The following is an 18,126-nucleotide window of genomic DNA, read 5'->3' as shown; positions in this document are numbered from 1 at the left end:
TGTCACTGATAATTAATCTTCATTAAATCCTTAATAACATGCATAAAGAATCGCTAACATTCATTTATTTCCCTACTCGCAATCCACTCTCAAAGATAGGCCTCATTTTAGGCCTTCTAATTGTATTTCCCCCCTTAATTGTTATGATATATATCTAAGTATTTTTACATTGTTCCTGTCTTGGCAATTCAGTATTTTAAACAGGTTTTTAAAACCTGCATGTCAATATAACAATTGATAGCTTAAAATTAAAAAACTAAAACAAAATCTTATCTAAGTATAAAGGGAATTAATCGTTGCAATTGAGGATTGTAACGATTTTTGCCGGAAATTATTAATTATTTTGTTGGACATTTGTGCTAAAGTATCAACATTCGAAATTCCATGTACCTCGGTAGTACTGTACCAGGGAGGCAACTTCAAAATCATCTTCAGAATTTTGTTCTGAATTCTTTGAAGTGCTTTTTTCCTCGTAGTGCAACAACAAGACCATATTGGCACAGCGTAAAGCATGGCCGGTCTAAAAGCTTGTTTAAATATTAGAAGTTTATTCGTCAGGCAAAGTCTGGATTTCCTGTTTATAAGAGGATACAAACATTTTATATATTTGTTACATTTGGCTTGAATGCCCTCAATGTGATCTTTAAAAGTTAATTTTTGGTCAAGTATTAATCCAAGATATTTCACTAGGTTTGACCAGGAAATTGGAACTCCGTTCATAGTGACTATGTGACTACTACTAGGTTTCAAAAACGAAGCTCTAGGCTTATGTGGAAATATTATAAGTTGAGTTTTGGAAGCGTTGGGAGAAATCATCCATTTTTGTAAATAAAAAGAGAAAATATCTAAACTTTTCTGCAGTCTGCTGCAAATAACACGAAGATTTCTTCCTTTATCGGAAATGCCTGTGTCATCAGCAAACAAAGATTCGTTTTCAAATGTCCATGTATTTTGACTATATATTACGATTAGAAAAACCAAAATAACTAAAATATGACCATGGTGAGTCAAGTTTATGAGGCTGGCCACAACCCCTGCCCCCCACTACTCTTCCGATGGGTATTGAGATCCCCAACAAGAGTGCGACATTTGAACAAATTTGGTTGGGATCTAGGACTTGTGTTTGGGACCTCAATATAAATCGAAAGAGCAATTGATCCACCTCAACAATTGCGAACTTGATCAATTGATAACGAATTTGGGATGGGGGAAAGTGACTTTAGTTACTTGGCCTTAAAAGAGGAGACGACTTTTTAGTGACTGGCTTGATAAAAGTAGCCACGTCACTAAAAAGTGACAATTTCACACCAAGTACTAATTAAGATCAGTAAATATCTAAATAGATCACAAATTTAGATTATGCTGATTAACGGTATTGCTGGAATGGATCTTTATATTATCAATATTAATAGTGATCAATTTACCTACAGAGTACAGTTCACGGTTTTGACAAAACTTTACTGCATCGTGCATTGGATGTTACAGCCATTAACGTTTATCCAGATTCGATTCAAATGACGTATATGCATTTTGTGTCGAAATCGTCAAATTTCATACCCTCAAAAGAAATAATTTTTTCCCATTATAATGATGATTGATGACAGCAATAATAATAATTCCATAGTTTAAAAAATAAAAATAAACTTACAGCGAGTACAAGATGTCCATAACCATGTCTTGTTTTTTTTTTAAACTTGAGTAATACATTTCTGAGTAATCTATTCCGAAAGTACTATATTATGGAACTGTCATAACCTTGAATTGACCTGAAAAAAAGGTTTAAGTATTTACCTAAAAAAAAATTAGTCACCGATGCCTTATTAATTGATCTTAAGTCGGCAAAGCACAACCGCATTAATCATCCTGATGAAGATCCAATTTAAACGGAACTTGTAACAAAGAGAAAAATAAAATTGATACCAACGTGTAGCGGAAATACCTGTCTACCAGAGCGCCCAACTTGCACAACAATCAGTATTGTTTCAATAGATGAATTTGATTGTTTTTCAACAGCTAGTTGCCAGTTGATTCGAACATTTCCCAGAAGAAGATAATGTTATGGTATTTCTAGTAATTATAGTCCATTACAAAGTTGATATTTGAGAAAATACATTAGTCGACTCGCTATTCAAAGTTATACCAAACATATTTATCAACCTGCACTTGGTAGAAAACGTTGTTTTAAAAACTATTTCTGGTAGAAATCAAAATAGATCGCATGAGCTTAAGTTTTTCGTTAAAGCTTTCTCCCTAACACAGACATCAGAGTCGAACGACAGGCAGTTCTTCATCATACATGATTATCCATTCATTTTTAACTACATACTAGTATCAAGCGAAACACTCTGAATCATCATGACTGAAACCGCCACTGTAGTTGCTGCCGCGGCTCCTGCTGCTGCTTCGCCTGCCAAGACCCCGAAGAAGGCCAAGGCCACCAAGGGAGACGCCAAGAAGCCGAAGAAGCCTGCTACACATCCACCAGCAAACGAGATGGTCATAGCCGCCATCAAGACCCTGAAGGAACGCAAAGGATCATCCCTTCAGGCCATCAAGAAGTACATCGCTGCCAACTACAAGTGCGACGTTGCCAAGCTGTCCATCTTCATCAGGAAAGCTCTGGTCAGCGGTGTCGAGAAGGGCACTCTAGTCCAGACCAAGGGATCCGGTGCCTCAGGATCGTTCAAGCTCAAGGCCGATGAAAAGGCACCAAAGAAGGCCACTGGAGATAAGAAGGCAAAGAAGGCTACCGGTGAGAAGAAAAAGGTCGCCAAGAAGCCCGCCGCCAAGAAACCCGCTGGCGAGAAGAAGGCCAAAAAGCCCGCAGCCAAGAAACCAGCCGTTGAGAAGAAAGCCAAAGCTGCCGGTGCCAAGGCCGCCAAGAAGGCTGGAACTGTGAAGAAGGCTGCTGCGCCCAAGCAAAAGGCCACCAAGCCCTCGAAGACCGCTGCCAAGAAGCCGAAGACCCCGAAACCGAAGAAGGCCGCCCCAGCCAAGAAAGCTGCGCCGAAGAAGGCCGCCGCAAAGAAGTAAACTTGGAAACGACGCCTACTGACGTGCCACGCACGAAACAATCACCCAAATCAGTCCTTTTCAGGACTACCAGTATTGATTTCCATCAAGAGTTACCATTTGGAATAATCTTCATCGATTAGCTTCTTTTTGCCTGTTGAAACAATTGTTTTACGGTTCATGGGTACATTACATCCGTGAAATCCAGTATAGACAAACGAGTAGATACTTTGAAAAATGACAAACGTTCCACGATGTAAACTTTATAAATTTACGTGTGGTAGTTATGAATTTTGTGTTAAACATATAGCAATGTAACTTTAACTTTATATGAATGCATTTAGAAACATTTCATGTAGAGTTGGGTGGATATGCTATACAAATATCAACATAAAGCTTTTGTGCGATAATTTATTAGCTATTTATTAGTGTCAAAAATTGAACAGAAATTGAAATTGTGCGAAGGGCCAGCGAAGGTACTAATCAAATGCACACCTTATTCTAACTCATCTTTGATGGACGAGGGGATTTGAGGTCCTCAAATCCACAGGCAAAAGAGTGCGCGTTTGACTTGCTTCACTTTTCAAATAGACTAATGGAACATATCCACCATTTTGAGAAAATCGAACTTGAAGGGTGCTGTTGCGTGCTGTACCATCAACAGCATTGTTGACGGTTACTTCCAAAATTTCATGTGCATTGAGTTTTACATTATGTGTGTTTTTACATGGCACGTAAATGTCAATGACAAGCTATCTATTTTTCAACGAACAAAGATATAAACTTACACGAGCGTGTAAATATGTATCAGTTTTTATTCATTAAAACACAGCCCGTTAAACGTGTCATGTTATATCTAATCAATTAATTAATTTATTATCATTTTTTCTCTTATCTCTTTTAATTTTATATCTGCCTCTGGCGGTAGCCATTTTGTAAGTGGAATTTTCCAAAAAGCTGTCCATTGGAATAACGATCATCGTTTTCTGGGTTGAAGGTGAAGACGCTTGATGTGTGCTGCCTTATGTCTACCTGCTTTCTCGTATTTTTAACCAAATAGCCTCACGTAAATTTTATAATTCTACCTACCGAAGAGATATATGTATGCTGTGTAGAGGTAGTATTTAAATGATAATTTCTTTTCAATGTAGTTTCCGTTGGTGGCTTGGTAGCAAAGAAGCGGATGGGCATCATACACTGATATTATTATCTTTTGCGTGCCTAACGTCTAAATAAGCATAGATTTCAAAACTCAATTAGCTCTTAGAACATCATTTCTCAACCAATAAGTTGAAATTTATCTGAAATCTATTCAAATTTTGGACTCCGTCAGGAAAAAAAAAATGATCAATGCATGGTGTATTATTAACATAGAATAGTAAAGCCGAATGCTGACGCAGAGGGACCTCCACGGAAACCGGAATAACTTCGGAACCATGTATTGATCCAAGTTTTTCAAGACAATAGATTCCCAACAAAATGCAACTTGTTGTGGAGAAAAATATTGATAAATTTTGTTTTTAGAACCTAACTGAATTTTGAAATCTATGTCAATTTAGACGTTAGGCACGCAAAGGTTAATCAAGCAAATTGCATAGAAATATCGTATAATGTTGAAGAACTGTAAGTTTTTTTTTGTCAATCAGCTATCGTATGATTTTCCATACATATTACTATGAATTTCAATATAAACGAACGGTAGGTATTATTGGATATTGCAAACAATTTCGTGTGTCACTTGGTATTAAACTCATGCGCGGGAAATGAAGAAAAATATAGCTGGAAATGATAAATTATTGTAGCAATTATATTCAGGGCTATTCGGTACGGAATATTAACTTACACTTAAAAGATTTCCCAGCACGTCGATTTATGGTAGCTGCTTCTTTAATTTAGTTTTTTTTTTTGTAAAGGCACATCTACCCACAACTTTCGATATATCCCAAATTTTAAAATGGATGTTTGTGGGAAGAAAATTCACCTAATTGCCGTCATTTGTCATCAAATTCTCAAATTAAAAATTTAGACAGTATTGCATGAAACAGGTATTATTTGGTATTTGTAAGCTTTTAACCGATAAATTGTTAATTTTGATATGACCAATCATAATGTTGCTGCAAGAAGTTGCCATCAAACACTTTTTTCATTAATGTTGTGGCCCTGAAAAGGGCCGTTTTTGATGCCAGAGTTGATGATGCTGATTTAACCTCCGAAACCGTACAGAGTGCGTCCCTGTCGCTTCAGAGCGTAAACGACATCCATAGCCGTGACGGTCTTGCGCTTGGCATGTTCAGTGTATGTGACGGCATCTCGGATCACGTTTTCCAGAAACACCTTCAGCACACCTCGGGTTTCCTCGTAGATCAGCCCGGAGATGCGCTTGACACCACCACGACGAGCCAGACGACGGATGGCGGGCTTGGTAATACCCTGGATGTTATCACGCAGAACCTTGCGATGACGCTTGGCGCCTCCTTTACCGAGTCCTTTGCCTCCCTTACCACGTCCAGTCATCGTTTATGCTGTTTGATACTGTCTCGGATACGGTTGAAACGAAAATGATGCTTATTGTCGACCATGAATGCCTCTTTTATACCCACTCGAGGGTTAAATTCTTCTTACTAGTTATTGTACTCTTGTTCTTTCATCATCTGTGATTGGTTGAACATAGCAAATGTATGCTATAAAATAGAGGGGTAGACGGATCACATTTTTATTCAACGACATCTATTCATCGTGTTCGCATCGAAAATAAGCATAATGGCTCGCACTAAGCAGACCGCTCGTAAGTCCACCGGAGGCAAGGCTCCTCGCAAACAACTGGCCACCAAAGCCGCTCGCAAGAGCGCTCCAGCCACCGGAGGAGTGAAGAAGCCTCATCGGTACCGGCCAGGAACCGTCGCTCTGCGTGAGATCCGCCGTTACCAGAAATCGACCGAACTGCTGATCCGCAAGTTGCCTTTCCAACGTCTGGTCCGTGAAATCGCTCAGGACTTCAAGACCGATCTGCGATTCCAGAGCTCGGCCGTCATGGCCCTGCAGGAAGCCAGTGAAGCCTATCTGGTCGGTCTGTTCGAAGATACCAACCTGTGCGCCATCCACGCCAAGCGTGTCACGATCATGCCAAAGGACATACAGCTGGCTCGTCGTATCCGTGGTGAACGCGCTTAAATCTATCCGTCGCAACCTTACAAAACCGGCCCTTTTCAGGGCCACTACAAACATTCCACAAGAGAGTTGAGAATGCTTTTAGGTAGGACTGCAGGACACATGAACACCGACAAGTTGAACGCATATCCTACATCGTACAGCAGTTGACCGAACTTGATGATTTAGAAAAAAAATTAAACATCCGTAAGTGAACCTACGGAAGGATCATTACTGTATGATTCACCCATCGTAGGGTGTGACACCACTCGCTCGCTCGACCCGTGTACCAGTGGTGTGTAGTGTCATGGTTTGCCAACCCGATCCATATGCAGCAGTACCATGCTTTCTGCCCTACATGAGATAGACCCAAACCAGTGTTTTATGATTGTAGCTCTCGGAATCTTGAAACCAAACCCTAGACAGGAGATCACTCGGCTCGTGGATCAATGAAGACCGCAGCTAAATGCGCGTCAGAATGTGAACTGCAGGCAACATGAATACCGACAAGTTGTACGCATATTGAACATCGTACAACAGTAGATGTACACATTTTTGAGTGCCTATACTATCTATTCAACTATACGTGCGTGCGCGTTTCACTTCGGGTGGACAGGTGCACGGTCCACACGTACGTATGAGTAGTGATGTTTTCCGCATTTGTTGAAGATAATCAGGGTTGATGAATACATCCCATAGGCCAAACCCGTTGGCTATGTTGTATTACATCACACACCGCACAACCATAGTAGTTCGAAATAAGCAAAAAAAATGGGGCTAGATATATTTTCCCTAATACTTTTTGTAATTTCCTTGAATTTTTGTCTGGGTAGCTGACCTGCTATATTGTTCTCATTGATATCAGGAATACATTGATTCCAGCAATTCCCTTGGTGAATTCCCGCAATTGGTCGCGAATATCTCACGTGATCATAACATTTTAGCGGTAAATCCCTCCAATTGATTCTCGGTACATCATTTATCTACCGATTGAGCAAACAATTTGACTAAATATTGCTATTTAAAAAAAGATTTCGTGTGTTTTGTGGAAGCACATAAATCATTTTCCATTAAAAAAATTGTGGCGGGGAAAACAGTGATTTCTTTATCGCAAATTACAGATTTTAGTACCTAGCACTGACAAAACCGGACGATACCTATATTTATGCTTTTAGATTCGAATTTTAAGTCCCTCCTTTTTTGTATACTCGGAACAAACCATACTTTCTAAGCCCCGCCCATTCATAAAAAACGGCGGGAAATCCTGTTAGTGTAAGTCTACTTTGTGGTATGTCAGACTGACTGCAAAATAACAGGCCGACTTTTTTGGGCAATTATAGAATAATATAGTACATACATAGCTTCTTCAGAACTAGCGGTCCGAGGAAAACCTCTATTGATGTTTCAAGTTAATCACGGGTGGTAAATATTTGCAATAATCGACTAAGAAAACAGTTTCTATCTCTCATTTTACCGTACAGAGGCGGAGGAATGAAAGATTGAAATACATAATTTTCATAATGAAAATATGCCTTCATTTCGATCATAAGAAATGCCAATACAATAAACTCTTTAGTTGGGAAAATCAAATTGGTCGTCCTGAAAAGGACGGTTTTGTATGTTGGGTGCGGTCTCCGATAAAATTTAAGCCTTCTTTTCGGTCTTCTTGGGCAACAGGACGGCCTGGATGTTTGGCAGGACACCACCCTGAGCGATGGTCACTCCGGACAGCAGTTTGTTCAACTCCTCGTCGTTGCGAATGGCCAACTGCAGGTGACGTGGAATAATTCTGGTCTTCTTGTTGTCACGGGCGGCGTTTCCTGCCAACTCCAGAACTTCAGCGGCCAGATATTCCATCACGGCAGCCAAGTAGACGGGAGCACCGGCACCAACGCGCTCGGCGTAGTTGCCCTTCCTGAGCAGACGGTGAATACGACCGACTGGGAACTGCAATCCAGCGCGGCTCGAGCGGGACTTTGCCTTTCCCTTAACTTTTCCTCCTTTGCCACGGCCAGACATGGTTCGATGTAGTAGGGTAGATTACGATGTGAAAATAAAGCGAGCAACTCAATGCTGAACTTGTACTGATGTCGTTTTAACTCGTCGATGGTGCTCTTATACCTGCGTCGAGCAGCATATTATGAATACAAGGCGGGTAGCATACAACTGGTTTTGACTAAAATACATAGAAGGGGACGAGCTTCGGTTGTTATGCTACGGGTATAAAACGAGACACCATCGTCTAAGCGAAATTATTAGTGTTTACTCTACCCAACTAAACAGCTTTACTATGGCACCGAAAACCAGTGGAAAGGCCGCCAAGAAGTCCGGCAAGGCTCAGAAGGCCATTGTTAAGGGAGACAAGAAGAAGAGGAAGACGCGCAGGAAGGAAAGCTATGCTATCTACATCTATAAGGTGTTGAAGCAGGTCCACCCCGACACCGGAGTCTCGTCGAAGGCCATGAGCATCATGAACAGCTTCGTCAATGACATCTTCGAACGTATCGCTGCTGAATCGTCCCGTCTGGCTCACTACAACAAACGCTCTACGATCACCTCTCGCGAAATCCAAACCGCTGTCCGTCTGCTGCTGCCGGGTGAGTTGGCAAAGCACGCCGTCTCCGAAGGAACCAAAGCCGTCACCAAGTACACCAGCTCCAAGTAAATTCATAACATCCAAACAATCAATCGGCCCTTTTAAGGGCCACAACTTTTTTTTCCAACGTAAAAGAGTTAAATTAAGAATATTTCTCAGCACAAAAGTTAATTTATTATTTAATTTTGTCCTAGTGGTCTGTCTATACCTAACTGGCATATATTAGATCAGCGAGCTTGACCGTGGGGTGCCCCGTCAAATGCTGAATTTTCGCGTCACGCCTTTTTGAGAAAATCGAGGTTGAAGTTCGACAGATTATTATTTTAACTGTGTAGAAAGAATGCATTTTGCAATACTATTTTTTAATGTAGTCAGTGAATAATAACGTTGAAAATTCAGTAGAAACGGTAAAATCACCATTTTGCTTTGAATTTCATTGAACGATTTTTCTCAATAACATAATCAATGAGTGTTACATCGGACGTTTTGTCTACATGATACTAGATTCCCTTTCACAGATTTCAGAGTAGAGTACATAATTTTAGATTGGCCCCGCCTTTAGAAAATGAGCACCAATCATGTTAGGCAGTCCGAATGACCGAAATAACAATCATGTACCCATCATTTCAAACTGTACATTGGACAATCCCCCCTATTCTGCGAGTCACGTGACTCTCTCTCTCACCGGTGAGGTGACAATAGTCACCTCGTGTGAGGTGACTCTCCATTTGATTTGCATGGAGAGTCACCTCACACGAGGTGACAATTGTCACCTCACCGGTGGGAGAGAGTCACGTGACTCGCAGAATAAGGGGGAATTTTTGACCAATGATTATCTTAAATAGTAAATTTGGATGGATGTTTTTGAATCACATACAATGATACAATAGCAATAGTTTGTATTGGTAAGCACAATTTGCCTGCATTTGTTACTTAGGACCTATTGAAAAGTGACGCGAGCATTCGTAATATGTTCGCTCTCAAAGCGGAGGGAACCAATATGGTGAGTCAGGCGAATAACTTTTTTGTAATACTAGTTTCAGGCTTCAAAATGGCTACCAGCATGAACGTCTCGGCTTTCCCCAATTTCTACAATTTACAGTAGAAAAAGGGTTTAAATATATGCAAAATTGATTACCAAGATTTGTTAAGCATGGTATTTTAAGAGAAGTTTTGTAGGACTTACATCTATTTTTAGGTCTACTACACACTTTGGCTCTCTTTTCCAAGCAATCTTGCACCGAATGGAATTTGCCAACTACAGAAATTTATTTAGCTTTACATGGATAGGTAAAGATTGGCACCTTAAGGCTTGAGTTGGAAAATCTACTGATATATTTATGCATTGATCACACATTTTATGCAAGTAATGCCGCGTGGAACCAAGAGAAGCATTGCAAACACATTTCCCATCCCGTTCCTGCACCCGAATCCGAAAATTGGCAACCACATATGTTACACAGGCTATCAAATCAAGAGTCGGTCTTGTAATGCGATTGATTGGATTTCTTCGGCGTTTGTTTTCGCTCCATTTTAATGGATTTGATGTTTTGGAAGCTTTTGAATTTTTCAAATTAACGGCATATTGATCAGATGACGCTTGACGTTTTCGTCAGTACCACGTTGCTTAGCTGTAGAATCATTGTGATTTCCAGAACAACAAGCCAACTCAGGAGCCACTTGAACTCTTTTATCTTCACACTGGATAGATGGAGAAGTGGATCCTTATGAGGTAGTGTTGCACCAGCAGGTTGATCGGTTACATCAGATGGAGCAAATGCATCGTCGTCAATGATATTACTAATGCAAGGCCAGATTCCTGTTTTGCTGAGCCCGTTAATTTAACTTTTAACTTAACGTCAACATAATTTTAACCTAATTTTAAATTAACTTAAACTTCACTTTAATATTGCTTTAACATATTTTTAAATTAACTTCACTTTAACTTTAAGATAACTTTAACTCAAATTTAACAAAGCTTTAACTTACCTTTCACTTAACGTTTACTTAATTTTAACTTAACTTTAACTTATCTTTAACTTAACTTTAACCTTACTTTAACCTAACGTTAACTAAAATTTAACTTAACTTCAACTTTACTTTCACTTAACTTGACATAATCTTAAATATAACTTATTGATCGCGCACGGGCAGAACTTCCCTACGTTGTGTGAATAGATGGTGAAAATAAAACACGGTCGTTTATCGGGCCAGGCGTGATAACACTACGCTTGCGGAACTTGTGTGTTGATATGAGTATTTGGGTAGGGTAGTTGCACACGTTTTGTACAAACACTTATCTTTTAACTAACTTTAACTTAACTTTAGCGTAACTGTCACTTCGATTTAACTTTACTTAAACCTAAATATAACTTAACTATAACCTAACTTTAACATAAATTTAGCACAAATTTAACATAACTTTAACTTAGCTAAAACATATTTTTAACTTTTTTTTCCGTGTTGGGTATATTCATCACTATTTTGTGAAGCGACCGACATAGACTGACCAAAAGCATTTCCCCAACCAGGTATTACATTTCGAATGAAATGTACTACTTGACTGGGCCCTGCATTCCAAATATCAAAGGGTTCTGCCAGCCCCTTATACAGAAAAATACGCCTATTATTGAAGATTGCTGCACAAGAGCATAGCAGGTGTTCAGATTCTTCCTTTTCTATGCCACAGAATCGACAATGTCTTGTTTTAAAACCAGAATAGACACTGAGATCTTTTTTTGATAATTTAAGAATTTTGCTAGTCTTTGAAATGTTCGGAATTATGAACCGTTTCGACTGCCTAGCAATGGAAGTGTTGTTCCAATTGCTCTCCACTTTCATTTTTTTCCATTTCTTGATCTCCATTTTAAGAGAACAAGCAGAAACTCCACATAATGGTTCTGGTCCTATTAATTTGCTGAGATGATCCTTGCCTGGCTAACGTGTTGGCTTTTTCATTCCCTTCAATTCCACAGTGGCCAGGAACCCAATATAGGTTACTTGGTTTTGACAGGCCAATTTCTGAATTGACATTGCACATTCCCATACGAGTTTTGAATTGCATGTTGCTGATTTTAAAAACATTTGACTATCAGACATTTGACTATCAGACATAATGCAGGTATTCGAATGTTTATAATTTCTGTGCAAGCATATTACAGAGCATTCAAGAATTGCTTGAATTTCTGCTCGGAACACGGTTGGCCAGTAACCCATAGATATTGAGATATCTATCCCTGGACCAGTTACCTCTGCTCCCACACGATTGTTCAATCTTGAACCGTCTGTATAAAAAACAGTTGAACCTGGTCTGATGCTTGGTCCCCCACTTTCCCAAACATTACGATCAAATTCTGCTACATTGTATAAACGATCGAAATTATATTTTTTCTCCATCCAGTCTTTATTTTTTAATACGAGAGAATTAGTATCAAACATTTTTTAAATGCTAAGGTGTCCTGTAAGATCACCTTCAAGGAAGTACTTTGTTCGTTGAACCCTTAAAGCACTCCTTTCAGCTTCTAATTGGATAAATGGATGCAACGGAAGCAGATAAAGTAGAGCATCTAGTGCCATACTCGGTGTGCTGTTCATCGCACCAGTTATTGAGAGAGTAGCAAGTCTTTGCAGTCTCCACAGCTTCTTCTGAGCCAATTTTTCATTAGTATTCGGTCACCAAACCAATGATGCGTAGGATATTCGGCCAAATAAATCCAGTGGATCATTTTTGGTTTTAGGCCCCATTTCCTACCAAAAGTTTTCTTACTTATCCAAAGAGTATTTATTACCTTATTAACAACCTGCTCTATATGTGAACTCCAGTTAAGTTTACTATCAAGAATGACTCCCAGATACTTGACTGTTCGTGAAAGTTCTAAAGAAGTTTCTTTCAATTTTAAGTTATTTATAGAAAATATCCTTTTCCGTGTGAACGGTACAATAGTGGTCTTAGAAGGGTTTATATTGAACCCTTCTTTAGTGCACCACGACGAAACATAATTTAAAGCAGTTTGCATTCTATTTGAAATGACATTATCAAATTTTCCTCGTACTATTATGACTATGTCATCTACAAAGTCAATTATCTCGAAGCCCTTTGCTTCTAAGTTTTTGAGAAGCTCATCAACTATTAAAGACATTAAAAGAAGTGAAAGAACACCTCCTTGAGGACACCCTTTTACAGCTCTAACTGTTATGGATAAGCTTCCAAGATTTGCTGAGATTTCTCTTTTAGAAATCATCTCATTAGTGCATCTAACGATGCTTTTGTGGAATCCACGCTTCAACATATTGTTTTTCACGGAGTTTTAAGATGCATTATCAATGAACGCTCCTTCAATATCAATGAACGTGACATTTCTTTTGATTCAAGGGTTTTTTTTTAGTTTTGTAACAAGCGTGTGAAGGGCTGTTGCGGTTGATTGACCAGCTTGATATGCAATTTGATATTTACTCAAAGGAATTGTTATCAAGTACGTTGATTTTATATGCTGATCTATAGGCTCTTTTCGTGCACCATCAATGTAGAGTGCGCTAGCCGATTTTGAGAGGAAATGTCATCCAATCCATTTGTTTACACCATAATTAATGACAAAATAATGTACATTTTATTGCACAATTTGCAAATTTCCATCGAGAGTGGTCTTATTATTTGATTATCTACAGATCTGAACTGATTTACAGCTGAAATAACCACACATTAAAAATCCGGAAGATCATAACCGCTTAGACAATTTTATAAATCTTAATTTTTCTCATCAAAAATATATGGAAGCACCAGCCGGACCACTGCAAACCCGATACAGGAAAAAAAAATATTCCACGTGGATGATGATTTCAAGCACCTGCGGTGGATAAATCAATCAGAAAAGGTGAACATATTTTTCTCTTCCTATCCCTAATAAAAATAACAATAAAAGAGAGCTTAAGACGTGTTCGGGGTATCATCCAAACCATTTGTGGGATAGTTTACCCTTCCGGGATACATTTCGTTTATGGTATTTGTTTACTAGGGATGCTTCACGGTGAAAATTTCCACCCTCATCACTCTTTTGAGGGTTCCTCTATTCACCACCAGAGGCTGAATCAATCGCTTAGTTTCCATTGGATTCGCCTATTATGTTCTCCATTATGTTTAGCATAATGTATGATAAACTGATCTGCCTGAAGGATTTAGAAGAAGTTTTATGCTTTTTATTAGCTTTCGGAATATATATATAACCTTTACTTGACGCCAAGCTTGCTCTAAACAATCAATGGGTGTAAAAGTTCCTTTTGCTTTCTGAAGTAGTACTGGAAAAATTCCGTCCCTACCTGGTGATTTGAAAGGTGCAAAATAATCAATCGCCCCTTCGAATCGTTTTTCTGTAAAAATTCTATTTGCCAGATTGCAAGCGTCTTTCCTGGCAATCTTTAACCCAGTCGATTCATTCATTGGTGTCTGATTTTCCGTCCTGATTTTTTCAGAGCCAGTTTGCGCGGCACGTGTATTTTGATCTTCATTTATGTTGGTAATTGAACATGGCAAGTGTGTTTTCATCATTGTTTCTAATATTTCTTTTACAGACAAAGTAAAAGTGGCGTCTTCATTTTTAAGAGTTCCTAAACCATTTGAATGATCTTTTGAAAGGACTTTTTGCAATCTGGCAGCAACTCGAGTATTTTCAATGTTTGCACATGTATGCCTCCAGTCGTTCCTTTTAGATCTTCGGATTTCCTTATTATAACATGTAAGGGCTTCCCTCTATTCATCCCATTGTCTTGTTATTTTCGCCCGGTTAAATAGCTTCCGGGTTTTCTTCCGAAGTTTCTCTAAGGTTTTATTCCACCATGGTACATCCCTATTCGTAGAGTGTTCCTTTGCAGGACAGCTGTCGTAATATACTTGTTGGATTAAGCTTGAAAGCTAATGAGAATATTTCTCAAGTTCATTGCATGTTTTTGAACATCCTCTCAAGTTATTGAGCTTTGAGTTGTATGGCCCCAGTTAGTTTTGCTGGGATGTCTTATAGTTTCAATGATTTGTTGATAAACTTCATAATCAAATATAATTTGCTTATGATCGGACAAAGATACTTCATCCGATACGTGCCAATTCTTGATTTTGTCAGAAATCGTTGGACTACATAGTGTCAAGTCAAGAACTTCTTGCCTAATTACGTTTATAAAAGTTGGATCATCTTCCTTATTACATATATCTATTTCATGTTTTGAGATAAAGTCTAAAAGGCACTCACCTCTGCTGTTGATGTCTGAACTGGACCACACTGTATGATAGGCATTTGCGTCACACCCAACTATGAATGCTTTATTTTGTTTCTTACAGTAAGACACAAAATGTGCAACCTCTGGTGGAGGTACATCTCCCACGTCTCCAGGAAAGTATGCTGAAGCAACGTAAATTTCCGTTCTGCCGTGGGTTTAATAAATTCTGTAATTGGAATTTTTTAAACTTTTTCGTTTACTATAATGACAGATAGCTGCCCTTCATCATAAATTAACTTACATGATTTTGTAGGAATTCCTTGAATCCTACTTTAGTTTGCCCATGGCTCCTGGATTAGCGCTACATCCAGTTTGCTTTCAACAATGTCCAAATTTTGGTGCTTCTTTCCTTTGTCCAGCAACTTTGGTGATGATTGCTTTTTGTGTAGTCATTAGTTGTTCTGTAGTATGTTCCACATTGGGATAGCCTTTCGGAAGGATGCCCAGCTTCACATCACTAACTACTTCCTTGTATGAGGGGTTGATCTTACCCTCAGTACCTTTATGTTATCCTGAGTGTTCGGATCTATGCGATTCGATGCTGTACAGAGCTTCTTGATGTAGAAGGCTTGTTATTGCCACAGCTCTGTCGATGAATTTTTGGTGGACGTGGATTACCACTGCTGTTGGAACCGTTTAGGTCTGAGTTTATGAGCCAAGCGGAAAGCTTCTTCTCGACTATGCCCACTATCCAAAAGACGATTGAAGCCGACCCGCTCCACTTAACTTTTTTCCCCTTTTTCTCTTTCTCTTCCTTTGATGGGATTTTAGGTTGTCCCAGTAATCTTCCTTGGAACTATTTCGGTGGTAATAGTGTTGGTGATGGTGATGATATCAACGTTACATTAAAGCCGTCTACGTAATCGTCGTCATCATCGTAATCGTCATCATTACCGTCATCATTCCTTTCTGGAGTGTTTAAGATGGATGATGAACAGGAAGGTACATCATCGACAGATTTGCTTTGCAGCTATAAGTCCTCTTCCTCCCTTTCTCTATAAATAAATCATATCGTCCGGCCATTTTCCAAAGAGATGGCGCTGTTCCGCTGGTTGGAAGTGATAAAAATCCCCATATAGAAATTGAGAGAAGTGGGAGTAATTCACTTTCGGTGCATATTCTGGTCAAAACAACTGAACGACAACCTAAAGAAATTAGTCGGCGACTTTGTCGTTCAGTTTTTTCCTGGAAATTATTGTTAAACAAGCTACAATTGAATAAAAATGATTATTCCCCATACAGTTTTACATGCTTTACAGAGAGCCAAAAAATACAAATTTGAGAGAGAAAATTCTCTCTCACGAGCTCAATCTCTCAACATGCCATGTATTTTGATGACACTTTAGTTGTGATTTCCCTCTCACAGACTACAACATAGAGTACCTGACACTGCAAAACATGTCTAGTACCTCTATATATGCATTTAGATTAACATCCGAAGTCCCTTCTTTTTTACATATTCTGCTCAAAAGATACTTTCTGCCCCGCCCCATTCTTAAAATTCGGCAGGAAATCCTGCAGAATGTGTAAAAAAGGAGGGACTTCGGATGTTAATCTAAAAGCATATATAGAGGTACCAGACATGTTTTACACTGCACTGTCCTCTGTGAACAATTATAGGAAAACAGATTGTGTCTAGTTTCCGATATATGTCACCACCAACAACAGCAGTTCCCTCTGATGGAAAATGAATGCAGAAGCTTGACAAAACGATTAATTTCCATCTTCGATCCACTCATGATACCGATGATTGTATTTCTATTTATAATAGTAATTATAACATTAATAATAATAACAATAATAATAATAACAATAATAATAATAATAATAATAATAAAAATACAAAACAATACTAATAAATTAATTATGTGCACGAAAATAAGTTGGAACAATATTTCATTTTATTTCATTTTTCATTTTCATTTTATGATGTAAAGGGTGATACGGTCAAAATTTGGTCGAGGGAAAACGCGTGTAAATCGGTGAAATCGTTTATTTAAAAAATCAAATTAAATTTCTTTTTCAAGTTCAATTAGTATAAAATTCAGGAAAAATATTCAGTTAGGCTTCCGCTTTTCCAAATCCGAATTGCCGGGCCTTACGCTTGACCCCTGCCATCAGATTTTGTACAGCCACCTTGTCCACCTTCTTCGCCGCAGAAAGCCAATTTGCCTTGAACTGCTGCTCGCCCTTAGCAGTTTTTTTGGTCTTCTTTAGGTTCCGCTTGACAATAGACCAGTATTTCTCAATTGGGCGGAGCTCTGGCGTGTTGGGAGGGTTCTTGTCCTTGGGAACCACCTGCACGTTGTTGGCGGCGTACCACTCCATGGCCTTTTTACCGTAATGGCAAGATGCCAAATCCGGCCAAAACAGTACGGAACAACCGTGTTTCTTCAGGAAAGGCAGCAGACGTTTATTCAAACACTCTTTCACGTAAATTTCTTGGTTGACAGTCCCGGAAGCTATGAAAATGCTGCTTTTCAAGCCACAGGTACAGATGGCTTGCCAAACCAGATATTTCTTTGCGAACTTTGACAGTTTCATGTGCTTGAAAACATCTGCTACCTTTCCCCTTCCTTTTGCCGTATAAAACTCCTGTCCCGGAAGCTGCTTGTAGTCGGCTTTGACGTAGGTTTCGTCGTCCATTACCACGCAGTCAAACTTCGTCAGCATCGTCGTGTACAGCCTCCGGGATCGCGCTTTGGCCGTCGTATTTTGTTTATCATCGCGATTTGGAGTCACTACCTTCTTGTAAGTCGATAGTCCGGCTCGTTTTTTGGCTCGATGCACGGTTGTAGACGATACACCCAGCTTATTTGCGGCATCTCGGAGAGAGAGATTAGGGTTTCGCTTGAAACTACCGGCAACTCTCTTTGTCGTCTCAGCGGCTTCCGGTTTTCGATTTCCCCCCGATCCAGACTTCCTGGCTGTCGACAAACGTTCCCCAAACACTTTAATTACATTTGTAACGGTTGATTTGGCAACTTTTAGCGATTTTGCCAACTTTGCGTGCGAGTAGCTTGGATTTTCGCGATGCGCGAGCAAAATTTTGATACGCTGCTCTTCTTGCTTGGACGGCATTTTGACAACTGAAGAGTGAATTCCAA

General features: G+C 39.2%; 5 protein-coding genes across 5 annotated transcripts; 3 read left to right on the top strand and 2 right to left on the bottom strand.

The window, feature by feature from the left end:
* Nucleotides 1-2,331: 2,331 nt before the first annotated feature.
* LOC135703810 (histone H1-like) lies at nt 2,332-3,138 on the top strand. Its single transcript, XM_065225138.1, has one exon. The coding sequence runs from the start codon at nt 2,356-2,358 to the stop codon at nt 3,031-3,033; it is 678 nt and encodes a 225-aa protein (XP_065081210.1). The 5' UTR covers nt 2,332-2,355; the 3' UTR covers nt 3,034-3,138.
* Nucleotides 3,139-5,206: 2,068 nt separating this feature from the next.
* LOC135703841 (histone H4) lies at nt 5,207-5,570 on the bottom strand. The gene has a single exon (XM_065225167.1). It carries the CDS (start codon nt 5,524-5,526, stop codon nt 5,215-5,217), a length of 312 nt encoding a protein of 103 aa, XP_065081239.1. The 5' UTR covers nt 5,527-5,570; the 3' UTR covers nt 5,207-5,214.
* A 176-nt stretch (nt 5,571-5,746) lies between these two features.
* LOC135703840 (histone H3) lies at nt 5,747-6,234 on the top strand. Its single transcript, XM_065225166.1, has one exon. It carries the CDS (start codon nt 5,773-5,775, stop codon nt 6,181-6,183), a length of 411 nt encoding a protein of 136 aa, XP_065081238.1. The 5' UTR covers nt 5,747-5,772; the 3' UTR covers nt 6,184-6,234.
* A 1,437-nt stretch (nt 6,235-7,671) lies between these two features.
* LOC135703839 (histone H2A) lies at nt 7,672-8,265 on the bottom strand. Its single transcript, XM_065225165.1, has one exon. The coding sequence runs from the start codon at nt 8,176-8,178 to the stop codon at nt 7,804-7,806; it is 375 nt and encodes a 124-aa protein (XP_065081237.1). The 5' UTR covers nt 8,179-8,265; the 3' UTR covers nt 7,672-7,803.
* Nucleotides 8,266-8,448: 183 nt separating this feature from the next.
* On the top strand, nt 8,449-8,863 carry LOC135703809 (histone H2B). The gene has a single exon (XM_065225137.1). The coding sequence runs from the start codon at nt 8,450-8,452 to the stop codon at nt 8,822-8,824; it is 375 nt and encodes a 124-aa protein (XP_065081209.1). The 5' UTR covers nt 8,449; the 3' UTR covers nt 8,825-8,863.
* Nucleotides 8,864-18,126: the final 9,263 nt, after the last annotated feature.

The sequence above is a fragment of the Ochlerotatus camptorhynchus genome, unplaced genomic scaffold (assembly GCF_037179485.1).
Source record: "Ochlerotatus camptorhynchus isolate MF236.1 unplaced genomic scaffold, CSIRO-AGI_Acam_v1.1 ptg000222l, whole genome shotgun sequence".
NCBI classification, from domain to species: Eukaryota; Metazoa; Arthropoda; class Insecta; order Diptera; family Culicidae; genus Ochlerotatus; species Ochlerotatus camptorhynchus.
Note: the sequence above shows the minus strand (reverse complement) of the source record. Positions and strands in the feature narration are given on the sequence as shown.

Coding starts and splice junctions, on each gene's coding strand:
- LOC135703841 (XM_065225167.1), bottom strand. CDS start 5,526: ATGACTGGACGTGGTAAGGGAGGCAAAGGACTCGGTAAAGGAGGCGCC.
- LOC135703839 (XM_065225165.1), bottom strand. CDS start 8,178: ATGTCTGGCCGTGGCAAAGGAGGAAAAGTTAAGGGAAAGGCAAAGTCC.
- LOC135703840 (XM_065225166.1), top strand. CDS start 5,773: ATGGCTCGCACTAAGCAGACCGCTCGTAAGTCCACCGGAGGCAAGGCT.
- LOC135703809 (XM_065225137.1), top strand. CDS start 8,450: ATGGCACCGAAAACCAGTGGAAAGGCCGCCAAGAAGTCCGGCAAGGCT.
- LOC135703810 (XM_065225138.1), top strand. CDS start 2,356: ATGACTGAAACCGCCACTGTAGTTGCTGCCGCGGCTCCTGCTGCTGCT.